Source organism: Enhydra lutris, unplaced genomic scaffold, assembly GCF_002288905.1.
Source record: "Enhydra lutris kenyoni isolate GAN:26980312 unplaced genomic scaffold, ASM228890v2 scaffoldscaffold2, whole genome shotgun sequence".
In the NCBI taxonomy this organism is placed as follows: domain Eukaryota; kingdom Metazoa; phylum Chordata; class Mammalia; order Carnivora; family Mustelidae; genus Enhydra; species Enhydra lutris.
In genome coordinates this window covers 58,153,130-58,172,052 of record NW_019154086.1, presented here as the reverse complement: position 1 = coordinate 58,172,052, position 18,923 = coordinate 58,153,130, and the positions used below count along the sequence as shown (strand labels likewise).

At 40.7% G+C, this 18,923-nt stretch overlaps 1 protein-coding gene across 1 annotated transcript; it reads right to left on the bottom strand.

The window, feature by feature from the left end:
• Positions 1 to 7,475: 7,475 nt before the first annotated feature.
• On the bottom strand, positions 7,476 to 18,541 carry LOC111146424 (developmental pluripotency associated 2). Its single transcript, XM_022501974.1, has 7 exons — positions 18,509 to 18,541; positions 16,261 to 16,408; positions 13,733 to 13,893; positions 13,559 to 13,642; positions 12,399 to 12,660; positions 10,250 to 10,445; positions 7,476 to 7,584 (listed from the first exon to the last, which is right to left on the bottom strand). Exons 1-7 carry the CDS (start codon positions 18,539 to 18,541, stop codon positions 7,476 to 7,478), a joined length of 993 nt encoding a protein of 330 aa, XP_022357682.1.
• Positions 18,542 to 18,923: the final 382 nt, after the last annotated feature.

The following is an 18,923-nucleotide window of genomic DNA, read 5'->3' as shown; positions in this document are numbered from 1 at the left end:
ACAGGGCTCATGTATCAGAAGAGAGAAAAGAATCTAGGAACTCCGTACTCAGAACTCTTTCCATCTGACAAATGCTTACCAGTCCTGGTCTTTAGACAGAAACCCAAGATAAAATTATGAAAGAGAAATTAAGAGCTATGAAGGAAAAAAGTTAACAAAATTTAATAAGAGCCCTGGAGGAGGAGGTAAGAATACAGGGAGGGAATGTTTCGAAGAAATAATGATTGAGAAGTTCCCAGAATTAGAGAAGCAGTTCTTGTGAGGAAACTTCTAGCTTCAAAAATATTGACCAGAACAAAAGCATTGAATATAAATGAGCCAATAATTTAACTCAAGGAAAATTACAGCTCAAGCTAGGAAACAAATGAAGAAATTCAAAGAACCATGGAGGAAGGAGAAAAATATTAATATCAGAAATTAAGGAAATGGAAAAAACAGCAAGGTAGAAAAAGAAACCCAAGACAGAGATTGATCAAAATCAGTTATCAACTTGGACATGATAGTGAACTTGGACATGAATTGTGTAGGTTCCCTTTTGGTGAAGGAGAGCATTATGGAGACAGCTTCTAGCTGTCAGCCCCTGGGAGAGCCTCTCATTGGCAGATGAATGCCCTTGCCTGAAGTCATGGCCTTCCCTGAGCAGCCCACAATTAGTGACTAACTTGGCTAGGGTGTAGTGCACAAACAGTTGACCCTCAGTAAGCCAACCCTGATATTTTCACTCCAGAATTTCCCCCAGAGTTTGGTCAAAGATTTGATTCTGGCTTCCATCACAATCTGATATCCCTCTCCCCAGTCCTGGTTTCTCCCCTTCCTTCCCATGGGTGTCAAACCCAAAAGTGCTCCCCAACATTTTGTACCCTGCCCTCTGTCTCAGTCTGCCTCCTGAAGAATCCCACCTAGTCATTGTTCTTTGGAAAGATTAATAAGAAGAATGAATTTCTAATAAGAATAAATAAGAAAATGAGAGAAATCAAATAAGTATAGAATCTACAAGAAAAGTTAACTACTGACACAGTGAACACACACAAAAATATATATACGGTGATAACTTTGAAAACTTGGAAGAAATAAAATTCTAGGAAAAATGAATGTAAGATGAAACAAGTAACATAAAAATATAGAAAACTTGAACAAACCAATAATGATTAAGGAAACTGAAATGATGGGACGCCTGGGTGGCTCAGTTGGTTAAGCGGCTGCCTTCGGCTCAGGCCATGATCCCAGAGTCCTGGGATCGAGTCCCCCATCGGGCTCCTTCCTCGGCAGGGAGGCTGCTTCTCCCTCTGCCTCTGCCTGCCTCTATGTCTGCCTGTGCTCGCTCACTCTCTCTCCCTCTGTCTCTGACAAATAAAATCTTAAAAAAAAAAAAAAGGAAACTGAAATGATAATCACATTCTCTGTCCTCTCAACAAAAATCCTTGCCTAACTGTTTTTACATGTGAATACCACAAACTTTCAAGTAATAAATAATTCCCTTATTACACAACTTGTTCTGTAAAATAGAAAAGAGATAACATTTCCAAACCGTTTACAAAGCCAGCAAAATCTTTAAGTTAAGTCAGTATGTGAAAATTCACTCATGTAAAGCAACAATTTTAAATAAAATATAAACTAATTGAACCTAAGAGTATCTTAATGCATTATAATAGTATTAATTGTGGGGTGCCTGGCTGGCCCAGCCTGAAGAGGATGTGACTCTTGATCTTGCGGTCCTGAATTCCAGCCCCACATTGGGGGTAGAGATTACTAAAAATAAATACAGAAAGAAACTTAAGAAATATATGTCTATTAACTGGTCATAGCATAGCATAACTAAAAGTTAAATTTAAAAACAAGTTTTGGACACCTGGGTAGCTCAGTTGGTTGGGCGACTGCCTTCAGCTCAGATCATGATCCTGGAGTTCCAGGATGGAGTCCCTCATTGGGCTCCCCACTCCACAGGGAGTCTGCTTCTCCCTCTGACCTTCTCCCCTCTCATGTTCTCTCTCACTGTCTCTCTCAAATAAATAAATAAAATCTTAAAAAAATAATAAAAACAATATTTAAGGGATGCCTGGGTGGCTCAGTTGGTTAAATGTCTGCTTTTGGCTCAGGTCATAATCTTGGGGTCCTGGGATCCAGTCCCCCACTGGGCTCCTTGCTCAGTGGGGAGCCTGCTTCTCCTTCTGCCTGCTGTTCCTCCTGCTTGTGCACTCTCTCTGACAAATTAAATAGAATCTCTAAAAAAATAAAGAAAAATAAAAAATTTTTAAATTAAAAAATAATTTAAATGGTACTCAAAAAGAAGAGAGGGGGAATTTTCTCTACAATAGAATGTCAGCTTAAAAAAAAAAAAAAGAATAAAGGCCCAAAAGATTTTACAACATCAAGGTAATCATTGATTGAGATATGAATGACCATTGTGACAGAGGTGGTAGTTACCTAGATATGAGCATGGAAGGGGACTTTCCCATCATTAAAAGATAAAAATCAAGAAACTGCCAACCATTCCCTAGTACACAACCATCTAGAAAAAGTACTGCGGAGTAGGCAAATGTCCTTCCCTATGAATGCTGCCCTATAGTAACCTACAGCTTCATTATAGTACATTTACACTGTGGTTTCCACACACCCTGAGGGGGACACCAGTTCGGACAAGGGCCATATAGGACCAAAAAAACCCTCCCCACCAGGCGAGAAGTCGCTTAGATAACCGGAAGGGACCTCAGTCAGTGACTGCTGTAGCTATGACCTACAACCTCTGCAAACATAAAAAGAAAAGGCACCCCAACCCTGGTGCAGTTGTCACCTCTGGGCCAGCCTGCTCTCCTCTCTTGAGAGTGTGCTTTCAACTGCTATTAAATTTTTAAGATTTTATTTATTTATTTGACAGAGAGAGATCGCAAGTAGGCAAAGAGGCAGGCAGAGAGAGAGAGGTAAGCAGGTGCCCCTTAACTGCTATTAAATTCTTAATTTCTTGAGGGGTTGGCTCTAAATTCTTTCTTGGCTTAACTCAAGAACCGAGGTCAGCACAGACGCAGGGAAAGGGCCAGCAATGACAACTGGATGCTAAAATTCACTGGGTGAAAAGTTGCCAAGAAAGGCTAAGATAGTCACATTGTGTCAAGGTACCACCCTATAGAATAGTTACAAATCCCAAAGCAAAAACTGCCAATAGACCTTAGAGAAATCTAGCAGTCATCCCTTTAATAAGGTGGTAACATTTTTAGTATAATGATGAAATAATCTGAATTATGTACCTTCCTATGCAATGCAGTATGAAGTCCTAGATCTTGGGCATGGGGTATTCCTGGCAAAAGTGTTCTATCTTGGGGTGCCTGGGTGGCTCAGTGGGTTAAGCCTCTGCCTTCCACTCAGATCATGATCTCAGGGTCCTGGGATCGAGTCCCACATTGGGCTCTCTGCTCAGCAGGGACCTGCTTCCCTCTTTCTCTCTCTGCCTGCCTCTCTACTTGTGATCTCTCTCTGTCAAATAAATAAATAAAATCTTTAAAAAAAAGTGTTCTATCTTAATCTAATCAAACCTCTGGCTTTAATTTTGACCTTACAGGAAATAAAAAGAATTAGTCAAAGAACACCATGAGGAAACAATCCAGAATGTGGTACACTGTACAAGAAAACGGACCTTTTCTCTTCAAAAAGTATCATTAAAAAGAGAGATCTTTCTTGATTAAAATGAAATAGAAATTATAATCAAATAGAATGTCTGAAATGCGATTGAATCTTAGAGCTTTAAAAGAAAGTACAAAAGGTATTTTTGGGACAATTAAGCATATTTGAGTATGAACTAGATATTATATATTATTATGCAATGACTGTTTCTTAGGTTTGATAATGATATTGTGATTCTATTAAAAAAGTCCTTATTTTTAGATGCATGCTGAAGTATGGAGGTGCAAAGAATCTCTGTTTACTCTATTGGGCAGGATAATCAGTCGAAAACAAATGGAAAGTTTCATCAAATGTGGCAAAATATTAACAAATAGTGGATTATATTCTTTCAACTTTGGAACAAAATTTTTCAAATATGTAAAATGTAATAATAAAATGCATCACTGTAAGCAGCAACATAAAAAGTACAAGTGTGTTCCTATATTTGAAATAGGTCAGTATACTTTACCACACTAATGAGCCAAGAGGGAAAAGTAGTTTTCAGCAATGCTCTGTAGTCTTTGGTGTACAAGTTCTATACCTCAAGTTTATCCCTTACTTTATACTATTTTTTTAAATACTTTATTTATTTGACAGAGATCACAAGTAGGCAGAGAGACAGGCAGAGAGGGAGAAGCAGGCTCCCCGCTGAGCAGAGAGCCCGATGTGGGGCTCGATCCCAGGACCCTGAGATCATGACCTGAGCCGAAGGCAGAGGCCTTAACCCACTGAGCCACCCAGGTGCCCCTACTTTATATTATTTTTGATACTACTGTTAAGAGAATCATTTTAATTTCCTCTTCAGGTCATCACTGCTAATAGATAAGAAATACAACTGGTATTGGGGCACCTGGGTGGCTCTGTCGGGTAAGCGTCTGTTCTTGATTTCAATGAAGGTCATGATCTCAGGGTCCTGGGATCAAGCCTCACCTCGGACTCTGTGCTCTGGTTGGAATCTGCATGGAATTTTCTCTTCCTCTCCCTCTGCTCCTTCTCACTCTGTATTATAAAATAAAATGTTTAAAAAATACAACCGATATTTTGTGATGATTTTATATTCTGAAAAATTTGCTCTATTTGTTAATTAGCTTTAACAGGTTTTTGAGGAATGATTTTTCTGAATAACCTGTGTGTAGCTTTACTTCTGCCTTTCCAATGTAGAGGACTTTTTCTCTTGTCTAATTTTCTCTGGCTAGAAATCCCAGTACTATATTGAATCGAGGGGGTGACAACAAGCATTCTCATCTTTCTCCTAACTTTAGAAAAACTTTCTGCCTTTTACCACAGAGTACATTTGGTTGTAGGCTTTTCCTATATGGCGCCTATAATGTTGAGGAAGTGCCCTTCTATTCCTTGCTTAATGTTTTCATCACAAAGGGGTTTTGGCTTTTGATAAATGCCTTTTTTGAGGTATTTTTCTTCTTCATTCTATTAATAGGCATATTACATTGATTTTTCTTAAGTCAAACCACCCTTAAATGCAGGGATAAATCCCACTTGGTTGTGGTATATAATCCTTTTAATATGCTATTGAATTCAGTTTGTATTTTGTTGAAGGTATATTGGATTATATAGTGTTTTGGATTTTGGCTTATTTAGTAAGTTGCTAGGAATGTAAATTGTTGCAGCTGCTGTGGAAAACAGTAGGAAGCTTCCACAAAAAAAACTAAAAACAGAACTACCATATAATCTGGCAATTACACTTCTGGGTACTTATCCAGAGAAAATGGAAGCAATAATTCAAAAAGATACATCCAGCCTTATGTTCATTGTACAACAGCCAAGATATGGAAGCAGCCCAAGTGTCCACTGATAGATGAATGGATAAAGATGTCATGTGTATATATACAATGAAGTATTACTCAGCCATAAAAAATATCTAGCCATTGCAAGATGTATGGACCTACAAGGTATTGTGTTAAGTAACAGAGGACAACTACCATATAATTTCCCTTACATACAGAATCTAAAACAAAACAAAACAAAACAAAAAACAGAGAACTGGTGTTTGCCAGAGGGAAGGGGGTAGGAGGATGGGCAAAATGAAAGGATTTGGGGATATTAAGAGGTACAAACTTTCAGGGCACCTGGGTGGCTCAGTGGGTTAAGCCTCTGCCTTCAGCTCAGGTCATGATCTCAGGGTCCTGGGATCAAGCCCCACAGAGCCTTAGCAGGGAGCCTCTTTCCTCCTCTGTCTGCCTCTCTGCCTACTTGTGATTTCTGTCAAATAAGAAAAAAAATCTTTAAAAAAGAGGTATAAACTTTCAGTTACTAAAAAAAATAATAAGTCATAGGAAAAAGAAGTACAGCCTAGGTAATATAATCAGTAATATTAAAATAACCCTGAATGGTGACAAATGAGCATTTTGTAACTTATCCTAGTGAGCATTTTCTAACGTATGTAATGTCAAATTACTATGTTGTACACCTGAAATTAATGTAGTATTCTATCAACCATACTTCAATTTTTAAAAAGATTTTAACAGTAGCCATATAGCCTTAAGAGCTTGTTGATTAAAAACTTGTAATACACAAAAAAGGGCATTGAAAGCAAATACAGATATTAAGCCATTTATATCAGTGTCAGTGATCTAAATATACAAATTGATCAAGAGAGTAAGACAAGCCACAGACTAGGAAAAATATCTTAAGACTTATCCAATAAATATATTCACTCAAAATATAAAATAACCCAACAATAAGAAAGTGAACCAGATGAAAAAATAGGCAAAAAACCTGGCTACTTTACCAGATATACAGATGACAAATAAGCATATGATATACGACACATTTCAGGTTACTGGGGAACCGTAAATTAAGAAGAGATGTTTCCACACACCCATTAGGACAGCCAAGATCTAGAGCACTGACACCACCAAATGCTGGTAAGGAACTGGAGCAACAAGAACCCTCAATCATTGCTGGTGGGAATGCAAAATACCAGCCCCTCTGGGAGACACATCTCCAGTTTCTTCTAAAACTGAACACTTTTACCCCATGATCCAGCAATCATGATCCCTGGTAGTTACCTAAGCTGAAATGTATGCTGAGACAACCTACACACAGGTGTTTACGGCAGCTTTACTCATAATTGCTAGAAGATGAAAGCAGCCTGGATGACTTAATATGTGAATGAATAAACTGAGGAACATGCGGCAATGGGCTATTTAGCACTAAGAAGTGGAATACTAAGCCATGAATAGGTGGAATCTTAAATACATATTGCTGTGAAATTAGTCTGAAAGGGCTACCATATGATTCCAAATATATGACATTCTAGAAAAGGCAAAGCTACAGAGTGATCAGGAGCTACGAGCATGTTGAACAGATGGAATGTGAAAATTTTAGAGCAGGGAAGCTATTCTGATGACACTGTGATGGTGAGGATGTAGGCAGTCATGATCTACTTGTCAAGGCCCTAGACTACATGACACAAAAAGTGAACCTGTTGTGAACTATGGGCTTTGGGTGGTAACGATCGTCAATGTAGGTTTAACAACTGTACCACTCTGGTGCAGGCTGCTAACAGTAGGGGAAAGGGCTGGAGCAGTATTTCAGAGCTCTGTGCTTTCTGCTCAATTTTTCTGAAAACCTAAAACTTTAAAAAAATTATTAATTAAAGCAGAACTGATTTATATTCTATAGAACCAAATGCTCAAAGCAGCAGTAGCAGTCACTTCTTGTCAGATGTCAAGTATAGAATCCGTACAGTCCCATCTGTACTCAACCTATCAAGCAACAAACACTAAGGCCGGCTAGGACAGAGCACAGCAAACAGTCACTGGGAGGCAAGTCAATGGTAGCTGTGGGCTCTCCACCACTTATTCTTTATTAAGATATGGCCCATCCAAAGGGAATGATGTTGGTCTATTCAAACGAGGTCGCTTTTCCTTCCCCAGTGCAATTAATCTTTTCATCATCTTCTTATTTCTGTAAAGAAATTTAGTAAAGAATTTTGGAAAAACTCTTAAGAATAAGACGGACCATCCCATACCAAGTACAATAAATGTGGAATCCACTTCTGGAGTTCCTTAGTAGCTTGCCTCACCACCTAAGAACAGTGGGTTAAAATACTTTATGTGGTAAAGAAAGGGAACTGGATTGCACTTAGTATCAGGCTCTTCTTCTTTTTCTCCAATCGGTTCCACTTCCTTTACTTATTTTCAACATTTGTTCACTCATTTGTAAGTAATCTCTACACCCAACACAGGGTTGAAACTCATGACCTCCAAGATCAAGAGCAGCACACTCTACCAACTGAACCAACCAGGCACCCCAGCGCCACTTCCTTTATATTTACACTTTCCCTTTTCCTCCTGCAGCTTCTTCCCACATCCCTTCTCTCTTCGTACTCAATCATGGTTTTCCCATTTATCACTAGAAAGAAACAAGGAAAGAAAAAAGCAAGGAAGGGAGAAAAGGAGGACGGACGGAAGCAAAAAGCTCCCTTAATATTTCTGCCTCAACTACTATCTCATTCTTCACTCATGCAGAACAGATTATTAAGTATGTTCTGCTCCTAGTTTTTCACATGTTCTACTCCAACTTAAAACAACCCTATTCTGGGGCGCCTGGGTGGCTCAGTCATTAAGCGTCTGCCTTTGGCTCAGGTCATGATCCCAGGGTTCTGGGATGAAGCCCTGCATTGGACTCCCTGCTCAGCGGAAAGCCTGCTTCTCCCTCTCCCATTCCCTGCTTGTGTTCCCTCTCGCTGTCTAATAAATATTAAAAAAAAAAAAAAAAAAAAAAAACACAAGGGGCACCTGGGTGACTCAGTGGGTTAAAACCTCTGCCTTTGGCTCGGGTCATGATCCTGGGGCCTGGTATGGAACCCTACATCAGCTCTGCTCAGCAGGGTGCCTGACCCCACCCCACCCCGCCTGCCTCTCTGCCTACCTGTGATCTGTCAAATAAATAAGATCTTTAAAAAAACAAAACAAAAAAACCTACCCTACTCTGTTTCTACTGCCCCTCTCAACATACTCTCCAAAAGACCACCAATGGTGTCCTAAACTGACATTCCTAACAGCACTGTATTAACCATAGTCTTACACGGCCATCTCACTGCCAACCACTTCCCTCTGAAACTCTGCCCACTGCTTCCTTTTCCACTTCTATTTCAGCCTCTACCTGTACGTTTTCAGTCTCCATTTCTCACCTGACACTGATATGCTGATTCTCTCTTAGGTTCTTTCCTCTACATAATCCTATGGACAATTTATAGGATAAAGATTCCCAACTGTGCTTCTCTACACCCTATACTTCTCCCAGAATTCTAGACTCCTGGCCAGCATGTATCACATTCCTGGCCACTGAACTGCACTCTACCTTTCCATCTAATAAGTTAACAACTGTTCCCTGTACTCCTACATCCCTTAAATTTGTTCCATTCCTCTTTAAATTCTTTGCCAAGCTCACAGATTGCATCTTTCCAGAATTATTATAATAATCTCTTACCTTCAAATTTAGTTTCTGTTGCAAGATTTCAATCCACTTCATTTAAAAGAGCCTTAGGTTTCCTCCACTCTCATATTACCTCCACCCAATTCCATTGTCAAAAGCTGAATTTTGTATTCAAACATCAGGAGTGCTATGGTCTATATAAAATCTGAAGCAGAGCTTATGTGTATGCTCAGTGTAAATCTCCCTGGATGGTGAGTATACAGTTATATTCTCAAAGGAGTCCATTTCCCTAAGTGACTAAGAAATTAAGTGCCACAGGATATGAGACCTTTTAGGGACGCCTGGGTGGCTTAGTCGGTTAAGCGTCTACCTTCAGCTCAGATCATGATCTCAGGGTCATGGAATCCAATCCTGCACAGGGGTCCTTGTTCAGGAGGGAGCCTGTTTCTCCTTCTCCCTCCATTCTCCCTGCTTGTGCTCTGACAAATGAATCTTTTTTTTTTTTTTTTTAAAGAGAGAGAGAGAGAACTTTTATATAGATAGAAAACTTGTGGGAAAAAAAGAACTTTTATATAGATATAAAACTTGGTCTGCTCCTCCCTTTTCCCACTTATTTGTCAGTATAAGCTTCAGATATATTGACCTATTTGCAATTTCTAAGTATGTCATATTCTTTGACTTCCATGCATTTGTATGGGCTGTTTCCACTAATTAGGCCACCCTAATTACCTTCCAAATGGTAAACCTTCTCTCAGTACATTAATCCTTTGGGAAGTTTCTCTAAGCTACCCCAATGCAGGTACTACCCCTACATTTTCACAACATCTCCCACTCCTTTTCGTTCTCGAGTGCTACATGGATTTTATCTTTCTAATTTGTGTATCCCCAGGAAAGAATCTTGTATTTGAACTCCAAGTCTTTTATTTATTTATTTATTTTCCCTTAAAACATGTCTCTAAAATGGAGGCAGTTAAGGTCCTAACTTGGATACTTTGTTAAAGTTTCTAAGAAGCCACATTTATCTGAGTTCTAATCCACCACTAAGTTTTCTGCTTCCTATTTCTGCCTGATCTATATGGCAAATTAAGAAAACAGCACACTGCCTTCTGCATTCTCCTACTAAATTTTTCAGAAACCTATCCAGACATCTCCTTTGCTGTGTGCCACACTTAGAAAAATACTTAAGGGTTACCTCTTCACACATTCAGGGCATAACATGTTGTCTTCTAGGCCTGGGGGTGGGAAAGTGCAGGCGGGTAACAGGAAGAGAGAGATCATCCTTTTGGGAGTGTCAGGCACCCAGGCCTGACCTGCATGAAATTGCAGGCGAACCCAACCTTGTGTGTCTGCCAAGAGAGGTCTGCCATGGACCACACACCACCGGACACCTGAAGAGAGAAAGGGAAGCAGACACAAACAGCAAAAATCAAGTGAGAGCGCCCTAACCCAACCTCTCAGCAAGTCACTCTCAGTTCTACTCTTATATTCTCTTGATCAATCAACTGAACGAAAAGTAAGAAAAATGTACACCAAAGATACTACAATCTGACTTCACAAATTACATAGTGCAAGAGGTAACAATTTTGGGAATTGTTGCTCTGTCTCTAAGATTTTGCTAAGTGGTTTACATGGATGAATACATTTATTCTTAAGAGCATTATTAATATTTACCTTTTACTTTTATTTGCAAGTCAGGTAGCGTAGCTTATGTTAAATATCATAACTTTCCCAGACCAAGACATGGATAAGATATTCTGATTCATAGCCCATTTGCCCAACCATTACATTACATTGCCTCAACTACACAAACAGGCAAAAGGATCTCAGTTTAACTGAGTCTAAGGAACAGGGTGCCCGAGTGGCTCAGTTGGTTAGGCCTCTGACTTCGGCTCAGGTCTTGATCACAGGGTCCTGGGATGGCGCCCTCTATCTGCTCAGCAGGGAGTCTGCTTCTCTCTCTCCCTCTGCCCCTTCTCCCTCCTTCCCAATTCCCACCTTGCTTCTGAGTCTGTGTGCGTGCAACACTCTCACTCTCTCAAATAAAATCTTAAAAATAAATAAATAAATAAAAGCCTAAGGAACAATCTAATTGGGAAGATGGGATATTTGAGAGAAAGCAAAGTCCTACAGATATCAAACGTATGAAACTGAGAGAAAGGAACAGTCACTGGGGGCTTACATAGCTGTAAAATCTCTCTCCGTTCTAAGACAGGAGGAGAAACTGTGTGTTTAGCATAGTGCAGCTGGAGGCTAGGCACACTCATGGATCACAGTAGGTGTTTAATAACTGATGAATGAAGAGGAACTAAAAGGCTGATTTAGCATGTGTGGGATGCTACTAGCTCATTCGGCACATTAACGAAAATCAGAAAGAGCGGTCTTCTCTGGGACCTTGGTCCTCCAGAAACAGCTCCGGGACTGCACAGTGATGTGCAAATAAGCAAGAGGTGCCCACTGCTCTCACAGAAGGGGGTGCAGCGTGGGGAGCAGACAGCAGGCCCATTTCCACTCCCTATCTTCCCTCTGGCTGGATTTCTTGTGAGTGAACATCAGCCCTGCATATAAAAAAATCGGATCACTTCTGGTAATGGGGTGAAGAGCAGGAAAGAATTCAAGCCAAAGAGAAGGAAGGGGACCTTGTGCTGGCCTGAGATGGTGTCTACAGGAGATGAAAACAGAAATATGACATTCAGGAGCCAGAGCTGGCCCAAAGTGGAGCTAAGTTACTCCCCAGATCCCTTATGAGGGCTTTTAAAGTGCCAAATTGTATCTTCTAAGTCTCAAAATCATTCTATGAAGCACAATAGTTGCCACCATCACTGTGTAAATCAGGATACCAGGGCTTAAGCTAAAGCGCCAATGCCAGAGACCTAGGAAGTAAGGATTTGAACGGAAGTTGTTCAGTTCTCACACCCACATGCTTATTGAGTGTTACAACAGCCTTGAAGGAGGGAGAGAAAAGGGAAGGCCTCAAACTGTGGTTGACCACATTATCAGATTATGCTTTCTTCCCACCTTGAATTTTTGCTATGATGAAAAAGGGTCACCACTCAATCACCTAGCTTAGACATTGGTCCATGCAAAACTCGACTACCTGTCAATGAAAGGATAATTCCTATGTAAATCTCCTATCCAATCTACAGTATTTTAGCTCTTTCCCTTTTAATGCCTTTCAGTGGAGGACTTCTTTCTCTGGAATACTCTTCAGTCTTTTTTTCTAAAGTAGGCTCCGTATCCAATGTGGGGCTTGAGCTCATGATCCATGAGATCTAGAGTTTGCATGCTCTACGGACTGAGCCAGCCAGCCCCACCCAGTGCTCACTCTTTTAAGGTGATCTTACCAGAGGCTTGCAGCAGAAAGGTCTCAACAGAAGCAGGAATGGAACGTGAATTCACAGACTTGGACTGACTGGCTCTCGCAGCAATTCTTGACCATGCTGCCAACATGCCTTCCTGTGCTGATGTTACCACCTCGACTGTATTAATCCCCTCCTCTCTCTCACTCTTCTTACAACTTTTCCAAAGCCTTGCCTTCTTGGCCACCATCTTGCCTTTCCTTGAACATGACTGCAATTTAGCTTCTGGTGATGTTTCAGGAATATTCTGCAAATGGGATTCATGGTGAGGTTTCAGAGAAGTGCTACTGCCCTGAAGACTTTTTTGTGTTTTGTGTCAATTTTATCATTTTTTATACATTGACCCATATGTGTTAAGTGTAGGAAATACTTAAGATTATTAGTTCCCTTCGAGCAACTAAGAGAAATTTCTAATTGTTAAAACTGGGGGTATGGGAGTGGGGAAAGCAAAAGACATTGCCACTGACATTTTAGTGAGTAGAGGCCAGGGATGTTTAGGCCTAAAATGCATGAGACAACTCCCCCACCCCAACCAAAACAAGGTATTTGGCCCAAAACATCCATAGTCTTTTTTTTTAATTGAAGTATAGTTCACATACAGTATTTTATTAGTTTTGGGTGTAAAACATACTGATTCAACATTTATATACATTACCAAGTGATCACTGTAAGTCTAGCTACCATCTGTCACCATACAAAGTTGTTATAATATGACTGACTATATTCCCTATGCTGTACACTGCATCCCCAATGTCTTATCTACTTTATAACTGGAAGTTAGTATCTTTTAATTCCTATCCCTTATTCTGTCCATCCCCCCAAACCTCTCCATCAGGCAACCTCCAGATCATTCCCTGTTTCTGTGACTTCGCTTCTGTTTTGTTTGTTTTTAGATTCCACATATAAGTGAAATCATATATTTGTCTCTCTGTCTGACTTATCTGAATACCCTGTAGGTCGATCCATATTGTCATAAATGGCAAAGATTTTTTTCTTTTTATGGCTGAATAATATTCCTTTGTATTATATATACAACATCTTCTTTATCTAAAATGTCAACAGCCCTGGTTGAGAAATCTTGCCTCAGAGATACAACATTTATAGAAATGGTGGAATAGAAGGAACAATTCACAATCAGAACTCACCTTTCCATTCTCACCACACTCCTCACTCACCTGGTTTATTTCCGGGTAAGCATGTTTCTGGAGCCTCATATAAACCTCTATTTTCTAAGGACATTAAAAGGGGAAATGAAAATTACAAACTGGCAAAGCTTTCCACACTTGCTCTGTGCAGCAGTTTCCCACCAGTGCACTCACCCGGCCATCGGTACTCAAATTCAGTTGTTGGCACCAGTTCCGCAAGGTGTCCCAACGTACTTTATTAAATGAAGGCAAACTGGTTGGTAAGGAAAGGACTTGCATATTACAACTGTGTTTTGGACAAAACTTGAATTGCTCATTTATCTGAGGATGACAAACTGAGAAAAGAAGAAAATCAAAGTAGTGATAATTTAATTTTTAAGATGACAATTTAACAAAGTTCTTGCTAATTTCTTACAACCCCATTTATACACACACACATCAAATATTTTTCTTCTACTACAAGTAACAGATTCTGTAATTAAATGACTTACCCAAGATCACATCTCCATTAAAATGGCAGACCTGGAAATCCAACCTCCATTTTATGATTCTTTTTTTTTTTTTAACATTTTTTAATTTATTTAATAGCAAGAGAGTGAGAGTGAGAGAGAGAGGTCACAAGTAGGCAGAGGTAGGCAGAGAGAGAGGGGGAAGCAGGTTCCCTGCTGAGCAGAGAGCCTGATGTGGGGCTGGATCCCAGGACCCTGAGATCATGACCTGAGCCACAGGCAGAGGCTTAACCCACTGAGCCATCCAGGCACCCCTCCATTTTATAATTCTCAATCTTGTTTTTTATAACCACCAATAGCCACCTGCATGGAACGTTAAATTGGATTGCTACTCCAAAATGTCTAGATTTGGGACCAAAAATACGAGTTGTCCCTACAGAAATCACCCAGCCACTAACAATACTGCATTCCATCAGCCTACCTCCTTCTCCTCATCAGCACCCCTCCTCACCTCACTCTCCTCAGGTGTAACCTGTCACTGTTTACTATGTGTTGAAGTCCTCGTTCTTGGCCCAGAAAATAAAATCATTCTGAAAATACAAATCTGATGCCCTTATGTGAAATACTAAGAACAGATTTAAAGGGTCATGACATTAAAAGCTGCTAGATATTTGATCAATAATTATTTACCAAGCAAAATACTAATCTGAGGAGATATTGATCAAAGGGTACAAATTTTCAGCTATATGAATAAGTTCCGGGGATCTCATTTATAGCTTAGTGACTACTGTTAACAATATTATGCTGTATGTTTCAAAGTTGCTGAGAGCAGGTGTCCCTTAGTGGCTCAGTAGGTTAAGTGTCTTAACCAAAACTTGATTCTGTTTCAGGTCATGATCTCAAGGTCATGAGATTGAGCCCCATATCACGCCCTGTGCTGAGCATGGAGCCTACTTAAGATTCTCTCTCTTGGGACACCTGGGTGGCTCAGTTGGTTATGTGTCTGCCTTCAGCTCAGGTCATGATCCCAGGGTCCTGAGATCAAGTCCCATATCAGGGTCCTTGCTCAGTGGGGAAACTGCTTCTCCCTCTGCCTGCTGCTCCCCCTGCACTGGGCTTGCTTGCTCTCTCTCTGACAAATAAATAAATAAAATATTTAAAAAACAAACAACAACAAAGAGATTCTCTCCCTCACCCTCTGGCCCTCATCCCCCTCAACATGCACTCACTCACATGTGTGCACATGCTCTCTCTCTCTCAAAAATAAAATAAAGTTGCTGAGAGCAAATATTTAATCACCACAGGATGTGGTGGGAGGAGGGAACTATGTGAGGTGATGGATATGTTACTCATTCATTCATTCATTCATTCATTTTAAAGATTTTTATTTATTTGACAGAGAGAGACACAGCAAGAGATGGAACACAAGCAGGGGGAGTGGGAGGGGAGAAGCAGGCTTCCTGTTGAGCAGGGAGCCCGACATGGGACTCGATCCCAGGATCCTGGGATCATGACTTGAGCCGAAGGCAGGTGCTTAACAACTAAGCCACCCAGGTACCCTGGATATGCTATTTAACCTTATTTGGGTAATCATTTGGCAATATAAATGTGTATCAATCATCACACTGTACACCTTAAGATTACATAGGGTTACCAATGGATTATATTTCAAAGCTGGAAAAAATCATTTCTCTTTACAAAAGGTATATAAAATATATGTCAACCAAAACAAAGACAAGATTGAGCTTCATGGGATGGGAATCATGAATTTCTTTCCTTTCCTGTAAGAACCACACTCTGTCCACGGCACTCCACATGCCTATTTTTTTGTGTCTTAAAAGCAAGGCATGGTGCCTAGCAACTGAAAAGTGTGGGAGTTTGAGAACTCTCATACCCAAGTAATCAAGGTGAGATTTAAGATTGGTGTTGTACAGTTAAGAGATAAGAAAGAGAAATCAGGGGCACCTGTGTGGCTTAGTGGGTTAAACCTCTGCCTTCAGCTCAGGTCATGATCTCAGGGTCCTGGGATCAAGCCCCGCATCATGCTCTCTGCTCAGTGAGGAGCCTGCTTCTTCCTCTCTCTCTCTCTTTCAGCCTGCCTCTCTGCCTACTTGTGATCTCTGTCTGTCAAATAAATAAATAAAATCTTTAAAAAAAAAAAAAGAGAGAGAGAGAGAGAGAGAAAGGGAAATCATTTTCCTGAGTTTCCCAGAGCTGGGGAAGCAGCAAACTGAGCAATCCACGACTTCATACCTTTATCACTTGACCCAGGCATCATCAGGCTGATTTCTGAAGTTGAAGAAACACTTGGTTCCATTTGATGTTCTTCATTAGGCTCCTCATTCACTGGAACCAATGTGAGAATCACACTTTCTTCCTCTACTGCCTCCTCAGAGAAATTCTGGAAAGGGAAGGATCCATTGAGGATTCTCATTTGATGCCATACAACTAAACTGCTTACATTCAAAGCACAATTAATAAGAAACTCAGAAACCAATAGGCGGCTGGAGAGAAGACTCAACAGTGATTCCTTGAATTTAATGTTGAAGAGCAGACTCTTTATTAAGTAATAGAAACAGGGTTTCCTGGCTAGCTCAGTCCATGGGGTGTGTTGACTCTTGGTCTGGAGGTTTTGAGTTTGAGTCCCACGTTGGGTGCAGAGGACATTTTAACAATTTAAATTTTTAAAAATGGTAAAACGGGTGCCTGGGTGGCTCAGTCAGTTAAGTGTCTGCCCTCAGCCCCTGTTGTGATCCCAGGGTCCTGGGACTGAGCTGCGTGTCAGGCTCCCCACTCAGCAGAGAGCCGGCTTCTCCCTCTCCCTCTGCTGCTCCCTCGCTTGCACTCTCTCTCAAATAAATAATAGAATCTTTTTAAAAATAAAAAATGGTAGAGAAACAATGAGGAAATGGACAAAAGTAGATTTACAGGTGGATGTCAATGAAAGGATATGTCTCAAGTTTGGGGAAACCACCTCCGTCAAGGGTCAAGTCCTTCCTCTCCCTCAGCTGAAACAAATACTTGCATTTTATCTGCTAAATCTGTATGGAATGTGTTCCTACCTTCCCACCTTCTATCATGATTCCCTATGATTCCCAATCCCAGCTCTCATCAACTCTCATTGGTAGAAACAATAATTTCCTATCATTCCAAACTCCATTCTGAAACCATTCCTTCTGCAGACTGCTCTCCTGCTTTTAAAAAACAAAACAAAATGAAATGAAAAATGCTTCGATGGCTTCTCATTGCTATTCAGGTTAAAGACAGAACTCCCTTGTGCGACCTACAAACTTCTGGAGTCTGACCTCTGCCTGTCACTCAGCTCAAGACCCCTGAGCATTCTGAGCTCCTGCCATACTGGCCTTATTTCACCTCCAGGACCAGAGGGGAGTGAATTTACTCTGTTGCCATCACAGCAGCACACGCAGTGCCCAGCACCAAGTGGGCAGTCAAAGCTCTTCTAATGAGCTAACAAAAGACAGACAGAATGGGTAGGTAGGAAGGAACCAACACCTCCTGGTTTTGTATAGCACACAAGTACTGTGCTAGGAGCTTTCTGTAGTTCGCTCATTTAACCTTCATATCACCTTCACGGCAATTTATCCATTTTCCTATTTTACAAATTCGATAACTGAGTCTCAAAAATTAAATGAACCATGTCAGAGTATACTATGCTTAAGGTTCCTCCCAAGTCCGAAGGTAAATAAACTCCATTCCAGCCCTATCGCAATACTTTCTTCTCAGAAAAGATCTGATGGGGCCATTCCCTTCCCACTTCCCTCCCGAAATGGTTTCCCACTGCTCATACTCTGCTCCTGCATATGTACAACTTTTTCTTTTTTTTTTTAAGATTTGATTTTTAAGTCATCTCTACACCCAGCGTGGGGCTTGAACTTAGAACCCCAAGATCGAGGGACACAGGCTCCACTGACGGACTGAGCCAGGCGCCCCTGTGTAACACTCTTTCAAAGTACTCCTGCACACATTCATACAAAATTATCGGGGGACTATTACTCCACTCTAGAGGTAAGTGGGGGCTCAGGGCAGTGGTAGGACTCGACCATCATCACATACTTAATATCTGCGAGTAGGAGACAGTCCCAGAATAAAGAAAACAAACTGGTCACTTTACTTTCTGACCTTACCCACATTACCTTTTCTCACTGTCTTTTTTAGTGTCGCGCTCTACTTCTTTACACTTTTCTCTTGCTCAGCTAAGTCTTTCTACAGAATTGATCTCTTACTTCGGCCTAGGAATGGCAATCTTTACTTTCTCACTCTCACCCAAATTTTCTCAGAGCCACACTCCGTGCAAGAAAAGTAATAATCCACTTGTAAAGAGGAGAGACTCCAAGACCAGAGATTTCTTAGACCCAGACAGACGCCAAGACTTGGGGCAAAAAGGAAACATAAGCAAACCCTGGAAAGACTTTGAAACATCTATGGGGAATCTATGGGGGAAATCTATGGGGAAAATCGATTCGGTTGGAACTAAACTTACCTGCTCATTGTTCTCGTAAGCTGAGTACGCCATTTTCAGGGAACGTTCGGAGGAAGGCAAATGCTATCTATCTCGGGACATCTGCCCTTCACTTCTTTTCACCTGAGGGCTTCCAGCCTGATTTCTCCTTTTATAAGCAAATGTCTCTGTCTACTTCCTGTTTCCCAGAAGAGCTGTTTTCCTTCCTCCTCTTCTTCCCCTCCCGCAGTATCTGCCGGTGTGACAATGTCATCGGTTTTACACCAGGTCTTGTCCATTATATGACATTCGAGATGCTGGGTAATTAATATCACTCCTAATACATTTTAATACATTTTAAAATAAAGATTTTTAGGGGCGCCTGGCTGGCCCTGTAGCTAGAGCATAAGACTCTTCATTTCCCAGTCTGTGAGTTTGAGCCCACATTGAACTTAGA